At 35.6% G+C, this 22690-nt stretch overlaps 1 protein-coding gene and 1 pseudogene across 1 annotated transcript in view; one reads left to right on the forward strand and one right to left on the reverse strand.

The window, feature by feature from the left end:
* Chordc1 (cysteine and histidine rich domain containing 1) overlaps positions 1-15122 on the forward strand; it is a 21804-nt gene extending 6682 nt beyond the window's left edge. Inside the window, exons 3-11 of the mRNA XM_031343726.1 lie at positions 149-205; positions 1315-1472; positions 3794-3897; positions 4628-4686; positions 7953-8023; positions 8956-9061; positions 11366-11485; positions 11966-12028; positions 12252-15122. Coding sequence (XP_031199586.1) covers positions 149-205; positions 1315-1472; positions 3794-3897; positions 4628-4686; positions 7953-8023; positions 8956-9061; positions 11366-11485; positions 11966-12028; positions 12252-12395 — 882 coding nt within the window. The 3' untranslated portion in view covers positions 12396-15122. The remainder of the gene's footprint in view (positions 1-148; positions 206-1314; positions 1473-3793; positions 3898-4627; positions 4687-7952; positions 8024-8955; positions 9062-11365; positions 11486-11965; positions 12029-12251) is intronic.
* Positions 15123-19410: 4288 nt separating this feature from the next.
* On the reverse strand, positions 19411-20297 carry LOC116072655 (annotated as a pseudogene).
* Positions 20298-22690: the final 2393 nt, after the last annotated feature.

Raw genomic sequence — 22690 nt, forward strand, 5'->3', positions numbered from 1 at the left:
TTTTTTTAAACAAAATCATTTTGTGTGATTAGGAAACAGTGTACAAAAGCTGAACTGTTGTAGATGTAATTTCAGGATTCAAGGAAGTATATGCAACACAGTTTTAAGGGTTTTTTTTTTGAGTTTGTTGGTTTTCCTTGTTTTATAGGGTTGGTCTTGCTGTAAAAGAAGGACAACTGATTTTTCTGACTTCTTAAGCATTGTAGTAAGTACTAGTTTATTCCTCCTTACTGTTTTCCTAAAAGTACATATTCCTGGAGGCTCCAGATTGTGCAGTCAGATAACTGATATCCATTGGCTCAAATATCAGGCTGAACCATACTTCATAAAGGGGCTGCATCTCCTCCATAACCTCTAAAATCTTTGTTTGCCTTGGAGAATTAAGATTTTATTATGCTAACTATTCATTTGTCATTTTATGTCCTTGGTTTTGTTGTTCTTTGAAGAGAACATCAGGAAGGAATTTGTAGGTAGGCAATGATTGGGAGCGGATGCTCCTGGTACTGCAGTGACTTGATGTGCTGGGGAGGGGCAAGGTGTAGAGTGTGAGGGGATGAGGAGAAGGAATGGGGAACATCTGGGTGAGAGAGTACTGAGAGGAGGGGCAGGGTGCAGTGTGTGAGGGGATGAGGAGAAGGAATGGGGAACATCTGGGTGAGAGAGTACTGAGAGGAGGGGCAGGGTGCAGTGTGTGAGGGGATGAGGAGAAGGAATGGGGAACATCTGGGTGGAGGAGTACTGAGAGGAGGGGCAGGGTGCAGTGTGTGAGGGGATGAGGAGAAGGAATGGGGAACATCTGGGTGGAGGAGTACTGAGAGGAGGGAGAGGCTGATAATTTGGATATAAAGTATATGAATGAATTTAAAAAGAAATCTCAATTAGAGGCAGTAAATTTCATCAAGATATCAGTGAGATCATCCACTGTTTTATATGGCACCAAGAAAGAACAATCATTATTTCAGTGTTATAGATGAGAAAAGTAAATTTTAATAATTTGGGTTAAGGTCATATTTCAACTTAGTAGGAAAGGGGAAGCTCAGATTATTTTTGTTTATGTTATGTAAAGCAGGGTCTTATACAGCCCAAGTATAGCCAGGGATGACCTTGAACTCCTGATCTTCCTGCCTTCAAATATAAGTGCTAAGACTAGAAGAGACACCATGCCAGGTTTAGTAGTGCTGGAGGTCAAACCCAGGGCTTTGTACATGCTAGACAAGCACTCTAGCAACTGATACTACAGGTAAAACACCCAAAACACCAACATACATGCATAAAGTAGGTCAAAGCATAACTGTTCATATCTTTTACTGACAGGGCTGTACAAAAGGTAGGCATAATAGTGAGAAGCCACCTGAACCAGTCAAGCCTGAAGTCAAGACTACTGAGAAGAAGGAGCTATCTGAATTAAAACCCAAATTTCAGGAGCACATCATTCAAGCCCCTAAACCAGTAGAAGCAATAAAAAGGCCAAGGTATAATCTATACAGCTACTTATATTTGTGACAGTATCATACTGGAATTTGCTGGTGGTATTTTCTTTTAGCATTTCATATAAAGACATTTGCTGTGTCCACTCTTAAGTGTTTTTTCCGTTAGTAGTAGTAACCCTTTAATTTTTGCAGGTATGCTTGCACAGTTGGAGGGTTGTATATCTTTGTTTTCTGGTGTACCATTCCCATGGTGGCATAGTGAGATTTGGTAAAAGAATAGTCCTTTTATATAGTTAGTTTGAATTGAAGAGCCACAGAAGCCTAGCCTAGTCTTTTATTTTACATTTAGATTTGTACTTAGGGAGCTATCATTTATTTGAGTTAGGATACCCTCTCTCTCAAAATACTTTAAAAATTGCTTTTGCTCACCTTGAAGTAGAACTAGATTGTTCTAAGCTAAGCACCTCCTGTTCAAACCAGACTATATTTTGAAATGCATTAATGCAGTGTTTCCTAATGCTGTGGCTCTTTAATACAGTTCCTCATGTTATGGGGACCTGCCCCCAATCATAAAATTATTTCGTTGGTACTTCATAACTGCAGTTTTGCTGCTGTTATGAATCATAATGTAAACATCTTTTCCGATGGTGTTAGGCCTTTGAAAGGGTTGTTTAACCCCACCCCAAAGGAGTCATGACCCACAGGTTAAGAACCACTATACTAATGGGTTTACTCCTGTAACTCAAGATCTTCAATCTGCATTTAAATAGTGGCTGTAGAATATAAATACAGAATTTGGGGTCCAGATTTGTTCCTCAGATGAATTCTTTTTAAGTACAAGCTTGAAAAATCATCAAAACCAATAGAAGCTTATATTCACACTATACATTTACAGTGTTTCTCTTTCTTTTATTATGTTTAAATAAATTAATAGATCATTACATAATATAGCCCCAAAATAAAAATCCTGACTTTTGATGTTCATTTGCTCATTACTATTTTGAAGTATAGGCTGTAATTAAAGATCAGAATGCTTGGGCTGGTGAGGTGGCTCAGTGGTTAAGAGCGCCGACTGCTCTTCCGAAGGTCCTGAGTTCAAATCCCAGCAACCACATGGTGGCTCACAACCATCTGTAATGGGATCTGATGCGGTCTTCTGGAGTGTCTGAAGGCAACTACTCTGTATTTACATACAATAAATAAATAAATCTTTAAAAAAAAGATCAAAATGCTTTTATTCTTTCTACAGTATTAATTCAGTCTTAAGAAACTATCAAACACTAGCTTACACAGTTAAAGGAATACCAGAAAAGGACAACACTTTTGTTATAGTACAGTTCATCTTTAAATCTGTTACATCTCAATACAGTCTATTAGAATTAATTAATAGTATGAGTTATTAACATCTACTTAAATGACTGACTATACAGATATATAAGCTTTACATAAGAGGCTATGAGAAAAAGTAAATGTATTATTTTATCTGTAAGGGCATGTTTTGCCTGCATGTGTGTCTTACTGCTTGCATCCCTGGTACCCATGAAGAACAACTGTTTCCCATGGAGCTGGAATTATAAAGAGTTTTGAGCCACCACATGGGTACTGGGAATGAAACCTCAATCCTCTGGAAGAACACTCCTCTAAACCACTGAGTTAGCTCTTCAGTACTTAAAAAAATGTTTTATTTTAAATCTGTCTGATACATGAGTTACAGATTCTAGTGTACTTCATTAATGTTTTATACATTATTGTAGATGCAGAGTGAATAACCTATGATTTTTTTATTGCTATGTTTATTAATAATCTTAATATTTGTTTACTGAATAGGCTTAAACAAGTTATATATGTATGTTTGTGTGTATGTGTGTGTGTATAATTTTATCATTAAGAAGTACTAGAAGATGGTGGTTTTACGCAGTCATAAAATTTTATCTAAATTGAAAAGTCTATACTCTCCACATAAGCTAATTGACTCAGCTAGTACAAATGAGTTTGTTTTCACTTAGTGCTTGGGAATTTTGCTTGGGGATGAACTGAAAAGGAATCTACAGTCCTTTACATGGGAGTTACTCATCTTTACAAGTTTGAATCCCTAGTCTTTCCTCCTTATAGACCACTGTGTAGTGTTATCTTTATGCTAGCAGTGGCATAAAGATTTAAAACTTAATTTCATACTAGATGAAGCATTTTATTGAAAATTAGGATGTTGGTAAGTTATGGCATTTATTTATAAAATACTTTTAATTAGAAATAATTTAATGCACAGATAATTAACATCTCACATGGGAGATTTTTAAGGTTATCAATTTTAAGTACAAAGAAGTACTTTGGTCTATTGATGATAAGACTTCAAAATTCTCTAGCCCAGATGAGCCAATGACAAACTTGGAATTAAAAATATCTGCTTCCCTAAAACAAGCACTTGATAAACTTAAACTGTCATCCGGGAATGAAGAAGATAAAAAAGGTAAGACATTGTGTTTTGCTTATTTGCTTTTAATAATTTTCTGTCTTAAGTAATAGACATAACTTAGTAATTTTCTGTCAGAAGAGATAGCTACATTGCATTGTGTGAAAATGTAGCATACTCTAACAGAGAACTTTCTTTCTTCCCAAGTGCTAATAACACCATAGAAGGAGCATTTGGTTCATTTATTATGTCTTCGAGCAAACTTATGATCCCTTAATTATTTTATCAGTTAAATTTCTTCAATAACTAAAATGCTTCTTTGCGCATCATATAAAATATTTTTATTATCATTTGATTTCTGCCTAATACCAAGGGACAGAAATATCATCGATGACTTCTGTTTTACAAGAGAATTTAGGATTTTATACAATTGGATGATCACGGCATTGTAGACTGAAATATTATATGAGAGCGTATAGGCAAAAAGTAGGTATAAGGCCTTTTGTTTTGAGACAAGACATTGTCCAGTAGCTCCAACAGTTCTGGATGTTGCTTGTGGGGTCTAGGATGACTTAATATTCATAATCATCTGCCTCATCCTTTCAAATGCTAGGATGTACATTTGTGTTTATCTCATTGTTTTCCTTGAATTAGACTTGTTTTAAAAGGATACTTTTTAAGAATAATAAAACAGTTGAAGTACTATTTTAATATTGTAGTTTTATTCCTCTTGTTTCAAAAAGAACATAGTTATGAAACCTCATGTTACCTTTTTTCTTCATTGCAGAAGAAGACAGTGATGAAATTAAGATTGGGACTTCTTGTAAAAATGGAGGGTGTTCAAAGGTATATATTATAAAACTTTGGATATGTGCAGTAAAATTTTAATATTCAAGCAGAGGACTGCAGTTCACTCTAAAGTTTGCTTGCTACTTACATGTTTAGCACTTTGCTGAAAACTAGGGCTATAAATACAGTAAGACTTCTAAGAGAAACATCTGATAGAATGATGGGAATAAATCTAATTTGATTAACATTTAGTAAGCACTTGTTATGTGCTAGACAACAAGTTTCGGGCTGAAGATAATAATATCAAATTAAACAAAAATCTCATCCTGTGGAGCATTTTTTTATGTGGACAGGAGGATAAAAATAGTCCATTGAATAATTAATTTAGGCACACCTAAAATAAATACAATAGACCTAGCTACTAGAGTGGTTCCAGTTGGGGCCTACTTATATAAGATTTGTCAGGGGCCCTTGGTAAGAATTCAGGGGTCAGGGGTAGGGGGTGGTGATAACCTTGCGAAAGCTATCCACAGAGAGAACTGTACAAGTAAGGGGGCTTTAGAAATACGCTGCTCAGCAGATGGCAAAGTCATGGGTCTTGGGCAGTAATCTGAAAGGAGTGGTTGAACAAGTAGACGAGGCAGTAAAAGGCCTAACCCAGGACAAGGGTCTGGGCTACTTGAAACTGATGGTAAGCCATTATCTGCTTCAGGGAGGTGTTGTGTTTTGTTTGTTGAAGGAAGCCTTACTCAATCCCAGCCTGGCCTCAGACTTCAGTCATTTCTCTCAGCTAAGTGGCAGGATTACAGTTGTGTACCACCATACCCAATTTAGAGAGAGAGAGCTCTGTCATAAGTAGAATCAGAAGGAGGGAGACCAGCTTCAACCCTATTATAGAAACCAGGTAGTGTTATTCCAGAGGGTAGGTTGTTAAGATATGACTAAATGTAGAGTATGGCTAGTCATCATGAGACTTTTTGCTGTCTGCTCTGTCTACTCTCCCATGCTTTTTCCTCTATGACACTACCTTTACTTGACCCATTCATTCTGTTCCCAACTACCTCCATCTCATGGTAAGGATTGTAATACGGTTTTGTTTGCTTTTTGTTATATTTTGAATGCTTATCTATGTGACTGGCATAGAGCTGATATGTGTACAATTAATGGTATAATTTGAATAGTTGGGCATTCAAGAACCTGGGTAATTGGTGGACTTAAGGTCACAGCCTGTGCCCCAAGAAGCCAAGTTCAGCCAACCATCTTTGATAATTTAGTTAGAACAGATAAATTAATAGTAAAAGCATAAAAGGCTTTTATTCATGTGATCACATTGGGGAAAGAGACAAAGATCCAAGAACATCCACCCAAAGCCCATTTTGGCTGAGTGAGATTAAGGCTTAAATAGAGAGCTACAAATATGTATAATGAAGCAGTCCCCGCCAGCGACTCATAAACTCATTATGGTTTGGCCTTTCCATTTGACTTGGTACTGGATATTGGCCTTCTTTTCTCCTGGTTTGAGATTCCTTGGGGTTGAGGGGGGTTGTGAGGGGTATTCAAAACTTAAGGACTTTCACAATGAACATGACAGTATTGAAAGGACAGCTTAACTACTAGTTGATATTTTTCTTCCAAAGATTTCTATCAGCATTTATTTGTTGCTTGTTACTGATGTCAGTGTAAAAGGAATAGTAAAACTTGTCATCTTTCTTAATTTTTTTGTTTTATGGAATGTAGCCATGGTCTGGCTCATTTTGGGGCTTTGAGGGTGTTATTATTAAAGTGCACTACAACTGATAATTTTTCCTTCCTATTTTTTTAATAATGCCACTGAGTATTTCAGTGTGTAACTTTAGTGACTAGAAATGGAATTGTACATGTGTTCAGTTTAGCTAATATGGAGGCATATGCTTGTCAGTATCTACTCTGTCGTCTACACACTAGCACTCTTGTCAGTGTTTATCGTTTAGCAAGTCTGGTAGAGAGTACAGCTTTCTTCCTTGCTTTTCACTTTCTTCACTGGTGGTAAGGTTGAGACCTTTCCTTATGCTGACTAGTTCTTTCCTCTGAGGTCACGTGTATGTAATCTCTTACCTACTTTTTTGTCATCTTTTTCTTAATAATCTTTTAGGAAATCTTCATATCTTACAGCTGCAAGTCCTTTGTCAGATATTTTGTATGATTCGCACTGACCTGATGATGTCATTGATAAACAGGGACTTTTAATTTTCATGCAATGAAGGTTGTCTGTTTTTTCTGTTGTTCTGCTTATTTAAGAAATACTTCTGAGCTACAGTCATTTTCTCATGCAGAGAGAAATGTATGAAACACCTACAACTGAATATGATGGTGTTTTTAATCAAAGGAATTTGAGAAGATTGGTAGTAATTAGAAAATTGTACCCAGGAGAGAAGAGAAATTAAGAAGTGGGAAATGGAAACAGAGTGTTTGCTAGTTCTTGAGTGAGGTTAAATTGAGTGAGTGAGTGAGTGTTTGATTTTGCATTTTTAGAGGTAGAGGGGACAGACTTACTGATTCAGATGTGTGGAAGACTGAGTACATTTGGTGCCATGGAATAAGATGAGAAAAGACATTTTTAGGTGGCAGTAGTAAGTTCAGATTCTAACATATATACTTAAGTACATAAACTCCTAGCTCATTGTACTTTACAAAATAAAACCGAAAATTTTGGTCTTCTCTACTTTATTTAATATGAATACAAAAATAGAGAATATACTGCAAGCTGCATCCATGTTTTATTAACATGACTTTTTGTGAATTCACCTGTAGAGCCTTCACGTACAGCAGCAGTGGGGCCCGGATCTTCCAGACAAACCATGGATGTATATATAGGTCTGCAGCTCATTTTACCATTTGTAGGGATAAGAAATCAGTATTCTACTGAAACTTCAGAAACGATTATTAGACTTCCCATATTAATTTGTAATGCCCACACAGAGTGAATAATATACTGTACATATAAATCCTGTTTCTGGTGAGAGTGCAAGTCCTTTGATTCCAACATGTTTCTATAAATTACTTGAATGTAAATCAGTGTAACTTCATGCCTAAAAGGCTAAAATCATCTTATATAGTAAGTTGCCTACCTTTCTGTTTGCTTTCTTTACAGAGAACTAGACTTTAACCATGTCCAAAAGAGGGTCATTTTCCACTCCTTGATGAACTTACCAGTGTTCTTGTAGCTGCTGTTATTTAAGTATTATATGAGGGTCTTATTTGTAACCAGTATTTCAGATATGTATTATAAGATGCATTTGTGAGATAAACAGCTAATATTTTTCCTCTATGTCTTTGTTTTATAGACATACCAGGGTCTACAGAGTCTAGAAGAAGTCTGTGTATATCATTCTGGAGTACCTATTTTCCATGAGGGGTAACTTACATATGTATAATTAAAATATTTATAGTATTTGATTCAAAACATTAATTAAACCTTTGTACTTTTAAACATTGCAATGTAGTTATAGTAAAAATTTTACCTTCATTAATACCATTTAGTCCTTATAATAACCTAAGAAAATGGGCAGGTGCAGTTGCCTTAAACACAGGAGAAAAATAGGGCTACAGCTTTTAAGTAATCATCGTGATTCTGCAGTGTGATCCTATTTGGACTTGTTTGTTTTTTTAATATGAGGCAGGGTCCTATGGGTTATGCAGAAAGCCTCTACCTCAGGATCCTCAGGCCTTAGCCTCCTGTGGAATCGCTTACAGGCATGTCCTACTGTGTAGCCTGACTTAATTTTCTTTTTGTAAAGGACTGACATTTAGTTTTAGAACATTAGTTTTTTTAGCCATGGAACAATGAAAGCACTAGGACCCAGGAAACTTTTCCACAACTCTTAATTAGCAGTGTGTTCCTCTGTTAGGATATAATTATATACAATTAGTAAGCTGTTTCCACATGATTTAGAATTTTTAACCTGGAGATCTATAATTTTTTTATTCCCTGTGCAGGGTTTTTTCTTAAGTAGTAGTGATTTTACCTTCCATCATGCATGGAAACACTAGTTTCTATTTTGTTCCATGTTCTTTACTGTGTTATTAGTATCTTTGGTCATATCACATTTTGGTAGCTTCATGTACATTTTCCTTGAGAAACTAGACCTGCAATTCAGATAGTTTTGTATATTTACTCAAGCTGAGTTAATACAATAAATAACACCCTGGTTTGTAAAATGAGTTTACCTAATATCTGTATATTTTAGCAATTAAGTACTTCCAAGATATTTAAAGTTGGAGTTTTTATTTCTTAATTACATTTGTTATAATGCTAATACTGGCTTTAATTCATTGTCTAATTTAAAGGATGAAATATTGGAGCTGTTGTAGAAGAAAAACTTCAGATTTTAATACATTCTTAGCCCAAGAGGGCTGTACAAGAGGGAAACATGTATGGACTAAAAAAGATGCAGTAAGTAAGCTTTTCAAAGTCACATGCTAATCTGTATTCATCTAAATGTATTCATACTAATCTCAGTATGTATTTATATTAAAAAATAGCTCTCATACAAGGTAAGCATTGGCATGTGTGCAAAGTAGTTAATCTCAATATCTCAGTGATACCTATTGACAAGATAATCCTGATGTGTATTGATACAGGTGTATAAGTTTTCAAAAATACCCTGAACCTGCCAAAATTGAAAGATCTTTGTCTTACTAAAACTAGTTTCACAAGAGCTGGAGAGTTGGCTCAGTGGTTAAGTGCACTTGCTCTTGCAAAGGACCAGGGTTTAGTTCCCAGCATCTACAAGGCTCACCACTGCCTTAGGCACCATGCATGTATATGGTACACAGACCACATGGAGGAAAACACTCATCCACACAAAATAAATCTTAAAAAACATTTTTTAAAAAAATTAGGTTCACAACCTTTTCAGTTCTTAAAATTGTTTTATAAAACCACTTCCTATTTAGTGTTACTAAATCAATATTTAAATCTGATACTTTATTTTATTTTTGTTTGTTTTGGCCAAAAGTCTTAGGCCTATGAACATAATTCCTTATGGTCCTTTAAGTTAAAAACAAGAAAAGCGGTTTGTTGTTAAATAAGGGTTTATATGCTAGTTCTTATTATTTTAATAGCATGATTAATATAAATAAATCTTTTGTGTTATGCTGTTATTAATAACATTTTTTCATCCTTCCTAATTCATAAAACTTGTATCTTTAACTCAAGGATGTTCATTATTTGGCTATCTCATTGTTCTTGCTTTTGCATCATAATTTACTGACCAAAAAACTTGTAGAAATATTTTACTAGTAGAAAGTGAGGTATGCTTATACATTTTTCTCTATTGTCAAACCTTAACAATTTAAACTTTAAAAAATAAATTATGCCTCAATTTTTGTTTAAAAATTTTCAGAGCTTAATCCCTGGTGAAAATGTAACTTTTTTTCTTTTCTTTTTCTTTTTTAACATAAGTAAGTGTTTCAGAGTTCCCTGAATTTTGTGGCTAATTTGTTCTTTTTTAGAGCAGTTTACTTAGATAGAAAACATCACCATTTGTTCATGAAATCTGACTGATACCATAGTGTAGCAATGGAGAATAATGGTCCTTTTTATGAGAGCAGTCAAAAGATGATTTCTGTAAGTTTTGACATTATCTGCATGTTGCTATGAAAAGACAAGATAATTTAATAATCATAAGAATAGTTATTAGCCAACAATATGTGTTTGTATGTGTGTGTGTACGCGTGTGAAGGTTCCACGTTTGACCACCTTAGTTCATGAAATATGGTCTTTCAGAGCTCATCAGTTCAATCGTGGGATCTTGTGCTCAGTCCTCTAGCATTAGGGTTACAGATCCACTCCAGCACATATGAACATCCTTTTGATTTTTTTTGAGACAGGGTTTCTCTGTGTAACACTGGCTGTCCTGGAACTCACTCTGTAGACCAGGCTGGCCTCGAACTCAGAAATCTGCCTGCCTCTGCCTCCCAAGTGCTGGGATGAAAGGCATGTCCCACCGCCGCCCAGCTACATATGAACATCTTTATGTGGGTTCTGGTGTTCCAAACTCAGGCTTCATGCTTGGAAAGCAGCCACAGTACCAGCAGAACCATATTTCCAGTCGTAACATCCACAAAACGTTCATTCATACAAAATAAACTTAAGCTTCTCATGCTTTCAAGTTCATATGTTGTCTCTTACCATATAAAGGCCTTTCTCATTTCCGTCTTCAGTACTTAGTGGACTATAGGATATTAGAATGGAATAAAAGTGTAGTGAAGCTTGGAAAATTATCTCCTAAGTGGACAGTAGTAACAATATAACCTTAAAGAAGGAAAACCAAATTGGAGAAAAGAGTATTCACATTAAGATATTTTGTATTATAATTTATTTAAACCTCTCAGTAGGATCTTTAGAAGTTGTAGCCCTGAATGCATGAACTATTTAGTTGTACATAATAATTTTTCCTCTATTAACTGAACCAGTTCTTTTGAAAATGGTGATTGTATAGTGGCTCTTAAGATTACAAAGTTTTTGATTTAAATTTGTTCGTTATGGGATGTCTTGCATAGTTTTCAACAGTTCCTGACTTTGTACATTTTTTGGCCTGTTAGCTAAACTAGTCTGTACAACTGAGGTATAAGACACTTTCACTAGACACACATACCTAACAAAAAAAAAAAATCACCCCCATAAATTAGATGTCAGCTTTTTTTTTTTTTTAAAGGAAAAAAAAAAGATTACAAAGTTTTTCTTACATTACAGGGGAAAAAAGTTGTTCCGTGTAGACACGACTGGCATCAGACTGGGGGTGAAGTTACCATCTCCGTGTATGCTAAAAATTCACTGCCAGAACTCAGTCAAGTAGAAGCAAATAGTACATTGGTAAGTATACTAAGTAACTCAATAGAAATTACCTTAAACACATTGTTTATGCGTAAACATTTTCTCAAAATTTCTTATTTCTGATCAGAAAATCACAAATGACTTTCATAGAAATAGTATTTTAAGTGAAACTTACAGTGTAGTAGACTTTATTCTAAAGTTATCTATAACTATATAGTAGCTTAGAAGAGTCACAAAATACATATTTGTTTCTCAGTATAAGCCTTCTAGCTAATTTTTCCTGTTAATCATTTTCCTAAATGAAAAGATGTGGCTCAATATTGACATTTTCTCATGGCTTGAGAAATGTCAGTATTGTCTTTATAATTAATACTTAGTCTCACAAACCTTCAGTATGAATTTAATCACTTAATAATCTTGACTTGGTGTGGTTCAGTATTTCACTGCATGGTTAGTGTGTGTTATGGTCGTGTTTTCAATACCTAGCATCAAAATAATGACAATAATTATCTCTTTCAGTTAAATGTACACATTGTATTTGAAGGAGAGAAAGAATTTCATCAAAATGTGAAACTATGGGGTGTAAGTATTATGAATCTATCAAATGAATCCATCAAATTTTTTTCCTGGTGCTTAAAAACATTTTTAGAATGCTTATGTCAAGTTCATGAATATAACCTATCAAGATACTTAAATTGCATTAAAATGTCCCCAGAAACTTGATTTTGATACTAGAATAAACAAGATGTATTTTTCTGAGACCAGTAAAAGCACCAGGTTAACTCTTACTCTTGATGTGTTGTAGGTGATTGATGTTAAACGAAGTTATGTAACTATGACTGCAACAAAGATTGAGATCACTATGAGAAAGGCGGAACCCATGCAGTGGGCAAGTCTTGAACTACCTACAACCAAAAAGCAGGAGAAGCAAAAAGATATAGCTGATTGATTAGAAGAGAAACAGAATTCTTAATGTGTGTGATGAAATAGTTGCTTGCTGCTGTAATCTTTTTGTTGTTTTTAATCTGCCATTTTGGGGTTATCATGAGGTTCTTCAAAGCCAAAGTCTGTTAAATTTTCGTGCCTCTATCTTTCGAGTTGCATAATATTCATGTCTCCTCACTAGAACTATAGTTGTTGCCCTTAGACTTGAAGGAGGGGAAAGAACCCATAAGTATAATTGCAGTATTTTTTAGTATAAATTATTATAAACAGGAAATGAAAGAGGATTTTTTTTTTAATCCTGATAACTCCTTTTTCCCTTAAATGGGAAGGCAAAGTGGTATGTAAAAAATTGAATTGGCCTCTCCATGCATTTTTGTTATTATAATTCTTGAAACTCTTTAAGGAAAATACTTTTCTTTGTTTCTTCCTATGCAGTGGTTACTTTCATAGTACTCATTCTGAAGCAATGGAGTCAAAACTGTGTGTTCTGGCTAAGTTTATAATTTGCTTGCAGTTAAATTAATTTCAGAAAGTTGCATCAATACTTGCATTACCTGGCAAGCAGTATAATTTAAATCTATAGGAAATAAACTAAGATTATAGAATTATCAATTTGGTTAAAATGCATCATAAGAGTAAGCAATAATGTTGAAATCTCCTTCCTGATTATTTAAAGGACTCTTTATGGTGTTTTGACTAAATTGTATCTGATTTATAGTCTGAACACTCTCATGGATTATATCTGTCTCCCTGATGAAAACCTGGATCTGTTAAATTGTCAATGTGTAGCTTTGTTGAAATATATTAAGGTGTGTGTTGAGGCTTGAATCTGAAATGTACCCGGAGGCTTGTTTTGAGCTGTTGGTCTTTCAACTTGAGGCTCTCTTTTGAAGGCTGTGAAACCTTTAGGATATTAATGGGTGAGCCTTTGAGGATTATACACTCCTGCTGGCATGATCCAGTCAGGGCATATGAACCACCTCCCATACTCCTCCCACTGCTGCCTCCTCAGCCATTATAGATTGTATCCTCTGAAACAGTGAGCCAAAATAAACCTTACCTCCCTTGAGTTGTTTCTGTCATGTGCTTTGGTCAAGACAAGAAAAGAATATACTACAGGAAAATTATAGACTGTATTTTAGAATAGCTGAATGTTATATGTTAAGTTAATATAGTAGTTTAATTTTTGGGAGCTATTTTAAGGGTGTCATGAAGGGTTTTACACATAAAATGGTTATGTGTTATACTTCATTAATTGTAGATGACACAGATAAAATTAGATAGATCAAAATGAAAGTTGAAGGCCTTTATTTCTCAAACTCTGTGGTGTTAATGGAATCCTAACAGTTTCATTAATCAAAGTATTGTTTTACTTAATATAGAATCTGTATGGGGGCTGGAGAGACAGCTCCTATAAGGGCATTTGGTTAGTGGGGTCAACTCCCTGCATCCATGTGGCAACTTGGCTACTTCAGGATCTTCACTTCAGATACAGGTCCTTCTGTCCTCCATGGGCAGCAGTCAATTATGCTGTGCTCTTTGATACATCAGGCAAGCTATTTGCATGAATCATCATTTTGCTATTAACAAATAACTAAAGAGATTGTATACCTCAGGCAACAAGTATAAAGATACTAATCTAGCCTTCAGGCTTTGAAGAAGCAAGAACATGCTAAACATTTTTTGGCAATATAAAACTGAGATCCAAATAGTGTTTCTAAGTTTATAGTTAAAAGGGAATGCATTTGGGAAAAAAGATCGTATGTACAACCTGAAGAAAAAACCTGCACAATCTGTTTCCGAATATTAATTATTTATCTGTATCACTTTCTTGTTGAGGTGGTTTTGTTTTCCTTTTAATAGCAATAACTTTGTTTTGTTGTCACTGTTAGAGCAAGTAAAGTTTTCTAACTTCAGACTTCATTGCCCAACATTTTTTTTTCAGAGTTGTGCAAGGGTTACATTTGTGACCATTTCATTGCTGTTTCAGAACTTCTGCATGGCATTCAGATAAAAAATAAGTGAGATTTACCTTAAATTCTAAAGCTACGGTATTTTTAAGAAAATTTTATTTTATCCGTCAGCTTAAGAAAAGTTAATAAAAATGCTTGTTATCTTTGAGAAGTTATTTCTATTAGATATATGTCTTTATTATAGCATCAAAATAATCAAACCTAGATATACTTTATATACATTGTAACTCTATTTATCATGGGGAATTTAAAATGCAGTTTTTCTTGGTAGCTTTTGCTTGCACAAAGGAAGTAAATATCCTAAGTTGCCTTGTCTTTCCTAACCTTTTATTTTGCAGTAACTTTGTGTTAGTGGGATTATAAAAATAGTGCAGGAGTTTTTTATAATAAGAATATTGTCTCCCTGTGTTAAAATCTTACATGATATTGTACAAAACTAAGACATTAACCTTGGTATAATATTTTAAAGTAGGAGTGTTTAATTTTAACCATTTTAGTGGAACCCTTAAAGGGTAATAAATCTTGAAACCTATTTTAAAACTTAAGCCAGTGATAGAAACAAAACTAAATTGAAAACAGATGTTTATAGATTGATTGTGTACAGTTTTTGGAGTAAGATACTGTCAGTACAATGATTCAGCTGTAACATTTGTTTCTTATTTTATGGATTTTTGTCTTTATTTCTTATAGTTTGTTTGATTTTCTAATATTAGTTCTTCATCAGAGTGAAGAGAACCATTAAAACATTCTTGCAAGTATTTTGAGTCCTGAGAGAATCCTGAGATACTGCTTTCAACCTTCTTGTTTAAAAGATTACTCCGGGGGCTAGAAAAATAATAGTACAGTGGTTAAGGGCACTTGCTATTTCTCTGGAGACAGCTTTCCAGCACCCACTTTGGACACTTAACAACTACTTATGGCTACAACCCTAAAGGATGTAATGCTTTCTTCTGACATTATTTTATGAGCACCCATAAACGGAATAATTTAAAAAACAAAACTTACCCTGAAAATTTGGTCTTGTATACACCTATAGGAAACTTTAAAAGCTCATTAAGAGACCTAGTATTCACTGACAGGTATTTAGGTATATGAGTGTGTGGGCATATTATTGTTTTATAGCCTTATTCTGAAGTATGAACAATCAAGTCCAACCTGTTTTTTTTTTTTTTTTTAGAAAGGTTTTATTCATCCGTTGTTTGATTTCTTTCATATCAGTAGGAGGTCATGTTTTTACCTGACTGTACATCTTCTATTACTCTCATCTTGCATGGGCTTTTTAACTAATGATAGTTTCTCATATCGTTTGGTATGTAGCATTCTCTCTAAAATGCCTATCTTGCCAGGTTTTTATATATGTGTTTGTATACATATATGTATCTTACATACATATATGTATGCACATATATGTGTATATATTTTTAGTTTTTATAGAGATTTTAGATGTGAAGAAATTCTTCAAGAAGGGGCTTCCAAAGACTTATTTTCATTAGTGATCTTTAAACATTTTATGTCATTTAAAGATTTTGTATTAAAATAGCATGACTTGTTACTCCTTTTTCACTAAGCAAATATACTATTCAAATGAATAAATTATAAAATTACCTTTTCAAAAAGATTTTCTTAATTACAGACTAACGATTAAACATGAAAAAAGGAAAACCTCCCAAAGGTTGAGACACTGTCTTCTTTACAAGAGAGAAGTTGTATAGGTGTCTTCCTGTTTCATGTGCATTGTCTGTTACAGTCTTTTTGTTGCCTGCATATTACCTTTGCTATTTTTGTTTTGGCCAACTAATGAATGCCTATTTTCTGCTGTAGTATATTTGGCATATTTGGGTAGCTGTTAATGACAGGCATATATCAGAATGGACTAGCATTGTCTTAAGAATATCAGTGAATATGAGCTTACTGCTCTTGGCTACCCTGTAAGGTATGTTGTCCTGAAATACCAGTGAGAAAAAGGATTCACGTCGCGTTGGTTCAACTCTTGCAGAGTTGAAATCACTAAGCTGTTCAGCAAAGATTGCAGACTCGGGCACTTTGAATTTGATCCCCGTGCCTTTGCCTCTGCCCAGATATACTCTGTACTGCTCATAGTTGAATGAATAGCTTTTTAAAAAATACTGGCACATGGCATGACAGATGTTATGGTAGAAAATAATTTCACAAATTTATGGCATTTTGCCTGGATGGTTTTGATTAATAGTCTATTAAAAACTCATCATTTGTGATTTGTCACCTCTTAGAGTCTATGATTTCTCCAAATGTCTTTGAAAGAAATCTCAAAATCCTCAGTGCGAGAAATCATATTGGTTTCCATTACTAGTGAATCAATGTTACATACCTTGTTGAAGTGTATGCTAGAACCTACATTCAAACAGCAGCAAATTTTCCTTTTTCTTAGTCATTAATGTAATATCTATTTAAAACAGTGACAGAATTTGGAGTACGTAGGACATATTCCTAGTTTAGCAATAGGTGGTTAGAACTAAACAACTAAAGATCATTAGATTTTTGTCCTCTTGTTAGACCAGTGGTAGTCAGAATACTATTTCTAGACTACATTAATCACCCATCAATAAAAATTTGTTAGAAATGAAAATTCCTGGTCCCCAATTCTAAACAGTAAGTTAGAAACTGGAAATGAGACCTCAGATTACAAAATAATTTCCAGTTCAGAGGTAAAACAATTTTTGAGCTTCTAGAATTTGTATATTACGGTGATCTGTGTTTATAGTATCTAAATCATAACCATTTCCATCTCTTTAGCCACTACTTAGACATCTTTATATACTGGGACTTTAAGTTCTGTTTTGGTTATTTTGAAATACATCATGTGTTGTCAGATGCCTACAAGGTCAAAGTGATTTTTTGTATCCATTTTTTTTTCACATTAGTAACACAGCTCACATCTTAGATCAGTTAGATGCAAGGCATTTATAGGGAGGAGAAAGAGGCAGGAAGGTATAAAAATAACAGCAGGAAGGAGAAGTAGCAAACTACAGTCTTGAATTGGGAATTAGAGAATAAAAATTCTGAATAGTTCTGAGGTTTGAGAAAAGAGGAAGATCCCAAAGCAGGCAGATAATAGATTCTGCAAGTGACTGGTTCTTAAAGAGATTTCTGAGTCAAAATCAAATCAAGTTGCCCAGGCTTTAAGGAGGCTCTGTAGTGAGGCTCTGTCAGATTTGGAAATTGTGAGTAAATCAACCTGATGTGCAGTCATCAAGAAGTATTTATTAAATTGTAAGGGAAAATAAAGACTCTCCAGGTGAATCCAGGACATGACAAGTGACACTTAAAACTACTGCCATCACAACTACTACTACAACTCAAACCATGCTCACATTTAATGATAATTCTGCTATTTGATATTAAAGCAGAAATAAATATCAATTTTAATTCTGATTGTGCATGTTATCTTTAGGGTCATGGTTAAGTTTAAGGACTTAACCTTCACTCTCGCTCTTTGTTTCCTCTCTGCTCTCCTCTTTTGCTCTCTCTTTCCTCTCTCCTGCTCTTTGTTCTCTTCTCTTGCCTTCTTGCTCTCTTGCTTCCTTTCTCTCTCCTTTCCTTCTCTCTACTTCACCGGCCTATTTTCTCCTTCCTACAATAAAATAACTCATTTATACATTTATACATTATCCTTTTTAACTAAGGCGCAGCCACAGGTCAACACCAGGGAGAGAGAGAGCCATTGGCCTCAGCAGCAGGCCCCGCCTTTGGTACAACAGGCTAAGGCCCTCGCTTATGTTAAAATTGAATTGCACTTTATTCTATCTGTGATTTTAGACAAATTAGATTTCCCTGTGCATATGAATGACAGTAATCTAATCATAACATAAAGTACCTAGCAAAGTATTTGATACACACTAAATAATCCATTAGTTTGCATAAGCCTAAAATTGCTTAATTCCTAAACCTAAGTCACAATCAGCAAGCATTTCTGAAGTGTCCTCTAATCAGCTCTAAAAGACAGCTATTTCATGTACCTGAAAACAAAAACAAAAAACCTTGAGATCTGAATTCCATCAACTACCTTTCAATTCTGATTTTCTCTCATTTCACTGCTTTAGAAAGACTACTTGCATTGTAAAAATGACTCCTCTGTTCACTGGTTTTTTTTTTTCAGGGGAGGCAAAGAGACAGGAAGAAATCTTAATGTATCCAAAGTAGCCAATATGGCTTCTAACAGGATGAAGATGGCGTGGGATCTGTTTCAATTTGGCTTTAAGTACCAGAAAACCATCTAAAGTTTTTTGTTTTTGTTAAGTTGTTTAATAACACCATACTGGCTGGTTTTGTGTGCCAACTTGACACAGGCTGGAGTTATCACAGAGAAGGGAGCTTCAGTTGGGAAGTGCCTCCACGAGATCCAGCTGTGGGGCATTTTCTCAATTAGTGATCAAGGGGGTAGGGCGCCTTGTGGGTTTTGCCATCCCTGGGCTGGAGGTCTTGGGCTCTCTAAGAGAGCAGGCTGAGCAAGCCAGGAGAAGTAAGCCAGTAAGAAACATCTCTTCATGGCCTCTGCCGCAGCTCTTCCTGACCTGCTTGAGTTCCAGTCCTGACTTCCTCTGGTGATCAACAGCAATGTGGATGTAAGCTGAATAAACCTTTTCCTCCCCAACTTGCTTCTTGGTCATGTTTGTGCAGGAATAGAAACCCTGACTAAGACAAATACCAATTTAATATGACCAATTCAAAGTACCAAGTATTTATGTTTGTGTAATTTGACACAAGCTTTCATTTTCCTTAAGAATGTTTCAGTTGTTTTCCCACTCATCCTTTTTCATTCTTCTAATAGACTCCTTCCTAGGGGAGGCACATCACAGATGGCTTGGGGTTATCTGTCAAACATCAGATAAACTTACATAAATGAATCGTTTACTCAATTGGTTTACTGAAATGTTTCATTTATTTTATGCCTGTCCTATCTGTAGGACCCCTTTGTGGGTGCTTGGTAGTTCAAAAGGTCATAGCAATGGTGTTTTCCTAACTGTGTAATCTTCAGTAGTTAGTGGAATGACTTGTTTGACGTCACTGTCAAACCAACAAGACCGCATTTATGCACCCATCATTTTCAGGATTGTTGGCAACTTGGGCAGACTTCCCCAAATCACCTTGCCTCCTTGTGTCACAAGACCCAACTCACTCACATTCACTTCAATAACTGTGCCTTTGGTGATCACAGCCAGGGTTGTATATAATGGGGATGATGGATTCTTTTCCACACCAAGTATAGGTAGGCAAAAGCTAGCTTTCAGCTCAGGGTGTGTCACATGGGCTTTTTTGAAACGTAGACCCATTGGCCTAATGAACCTTTCATACTTAAGTGGTTTTCTTGTAAAGCCATCACCAACAAAGCAGACTTTAGTAACCATTCTCTTCCATGCCTTCTTTTTTCTTTTTCCTGTTTGAATAACTTTCAATACTAATGTTTCTCCTTGGGCACGAACTTTGGTAGAGGCACCTCGCCTTTTCTTTCTTTCTTTCTTTCTGTCTGTCTTTCTTTTTTTTTTTTTTTTTTTTTTTTTTTTTTTTTTTTTTGTATTTTCGAGACAGAGTTTCTCTGTATAGCCTTGGCTGTCCTGGAACTCACTCTGTAGACCAAGCTGGCCTCGAACTCAGAAATCTGCCTGCCTCTGCCTCCCAAGTGCTGGGACTAAAGGCGTTCGCCATCACCGCCTGGCTTCTGCCTTTTCGTTTCTGCTTAATCATGTTGGAAAGTACTTTTGCTCTCGAATGCCCCTCTCTGTCCTTCTGCTTGGTGTTTATCTTTTCATGCATCTTAATAGTCCTTTTCATTTGTATTTTCTCGGCATGGCACTGTTTATGGTAGAGCTTAGCCTTTTTTTTTTTTTTTTTTTTTTTTTTTTTTTTGCCTTTGAATGTTGATGGGCCTCCCGACCTTTCTTTCTTTTTTTTCTCATGGTAGTCCAAATCGTTTGGGATACAATAATTCCAGCCTGAACGAAGCAGGCTCGTGGACCAGTGACACCCAGAAACTAAGAGTATTTGGAACCCGGGAGGTCGCAGACGGCTGCTCCAGACAGTCATCATGCCAGAAAATGAAAGGAGAGTCTTAATGAGGGGCTGTCTAGATTGTGTTAGCCTATGGGCAGATATTCAGAGAAATCTTGATTACATTAGCCCAGGGGAGAAGACACTGCCCGAGATCCTGAACTAAGAGTGGACTGAGTAACAATATGTATGTACTTTCTGCTCTTTGCTCTTCTCGTCCCTGTCACTGTACTTCATCACAGTGATAGAGTTTGACCTGGAGCTGGGAGCCACAATGAAGCCCCTTAGTTCTGAGTTTTTTGTCAGGGTACTTTATCATAGCCATAAGTGAAGACACTAAGTAGTCAGGCAGTTTACTTTCTCAGTTGACATAAATATTGATATTGTAAAGAGGCCTTGTTGAGTAGTTTGCTTCCTGCAGTTCTAAAGGCTTCTGCATGTAAAGAACCTTGGCTGTGATCATCTCCTCTAGAATATTCTACATCCCTATTAGGTTTCCATGATTTTAAACTCTCAGTACATTATGCAGGAGAAGCATAATTGAATAGTAATGTGTCAGGCAACATCACTCATTTCAGCGAGGTAAAATAGGTTCTTATTTGTAGAACTTAGCAAGCACGCCCCATCACAAGGGAAAAACATTTTCTTAGAGCAGAGTAAAGCCTGATCTCAACAGTTTCATACTACTTAATAAATTGTCTGTCCCAAAAGGCTTCCCAAGGTAAGAGTTTTTCTTACATGTCCACTAATTAATTGACAGGCCTATTTGTATTAACTCCTAATGGAGAAGACAGTAATAAGTCTATCCTTTACCAAAATGCCAAAGCCACAGATAAGACTCATGTCCTTTTTTCTTCAAGAATTGTGTACATGTGTACAATGTATTTCGGTCAAGTAAATACACATACTCTCTCACCCCTCATTTCCCCCTATTCTGTCACCAGCATTCCCTCTTATTTTCATTTTTTTTGTAGTTGATTCTTTTTTTTAAAGTTTTATTGCATTATAATGAGAAAAGTTACATGATTTCAATTTATCTGAACTTGTTAACATTTAAAAACATTTAAGTAAATAGAATTAAATCACATTCTTCTTTTCCTTTTGTACCCCAACTCCTCTCAGAGACCCCCCCTTCAATATCATTTTTGTCATATTCTTAATTCTTTTCCCCCTTTGAGCCTGCTGAGTTCACTTAGTACTGTCACTGTGTACTGCATGAGTGGGTATAGAGCTGTCTCCCAGAGCAAGGATAGTCTCTGGTTTTCTTAAGATTGTCTTCATCCCCTCTTCCCCTTCAGCAGTCATTAATTACCAACAGCTTCTCAGCTAGGTGTGGAACATATCAGGTCTTAATCTTTTGGGGAGAAGAAAAAAGTTGTCTAAAAGTAACTAAAGAATTAAAAAAAGAAAAATCTAAAACTAACCGTGTTTGGACCTTAGAAGGTTGTCTCAGAAGTTAAGAGTTCACTGCTCTTCCAGAGAACCAGAAGTCAGACCCCAACACCATGTAGCGACTCTCAACTGCCTGTATAACTCCAGTTCCAGAGGGTCCAGTGCCCTCTGATGCGGAGGGCAATAGGCACACATGTAGTACAAACACATTTAGACAAAACGCTCATATGCATAAATAATATTTAGTTTATAAATAGCTATGATTTACAGTGCACACTATCCTTGGTGGTTTATGACTGTCCTACAGCTGTTTTCCTCCTTTTCATATTTCAGTTTTCAACCTCAAGGAGAGGCTTCTCCCAAAACTGATGATGATGGAGGGGCCCATCTTGGGTGACCTGCAAAAGCCTCTAATTTTAAACTAGCTTACTAACAGTATCATATATCCTCTGGAGTTACGGTGTTCACAGTGCATTTAGCATAATCCCTTATTCTGTCATTAATGATCACCTGTTTATGAAAATTAACAAAATAATGAATTCAGAATACTAAGTTGGAAGTTTTACTATTTACCCCTAACTCATATTGCTAGTCATAGGTGTTGTTTGGCAGCCCTGTTTTCCAGGAAACTACTACCAGGTGGAATTTTCTCAGAAATTTCAAAAATTTTGTCCTTTATCTCCTTTAATATGATACTGGTCTTGATGTTTAGAAATGTGTAGTGTGTCATTCATTGACTTGGATAGTTGGAAAGTGTAAGCAACAGGAGTGGGGTGGGAATAGCATCTCACTGCTTCCTGCATCAGCTGGAGTGGTTCTTCCAGAGGCCTCTCTCCACGCAGATGAAGCCAGTATAAGGCAGAAATGCGATTTATTAAGGTGAGATCTTAATGCAGATTTAAGGATAAAT

The sequence above is a fragment of the Mastomys coucha genome, unplaced genomic scaffold, assembly GCF_008632895.1.
Source record: "Mastomys coucha isolate ucsf_1 unplaced genomic scaffold, UCSF_Mcou_1 pScaffold23, whole genome shotgun sequence".
Taxonomy (NCBI): Eukaryota; Metazoa; Chordata; class Mammalia; order Rodentia; family Muridae; genus Mastomys; species Mastomys coucha.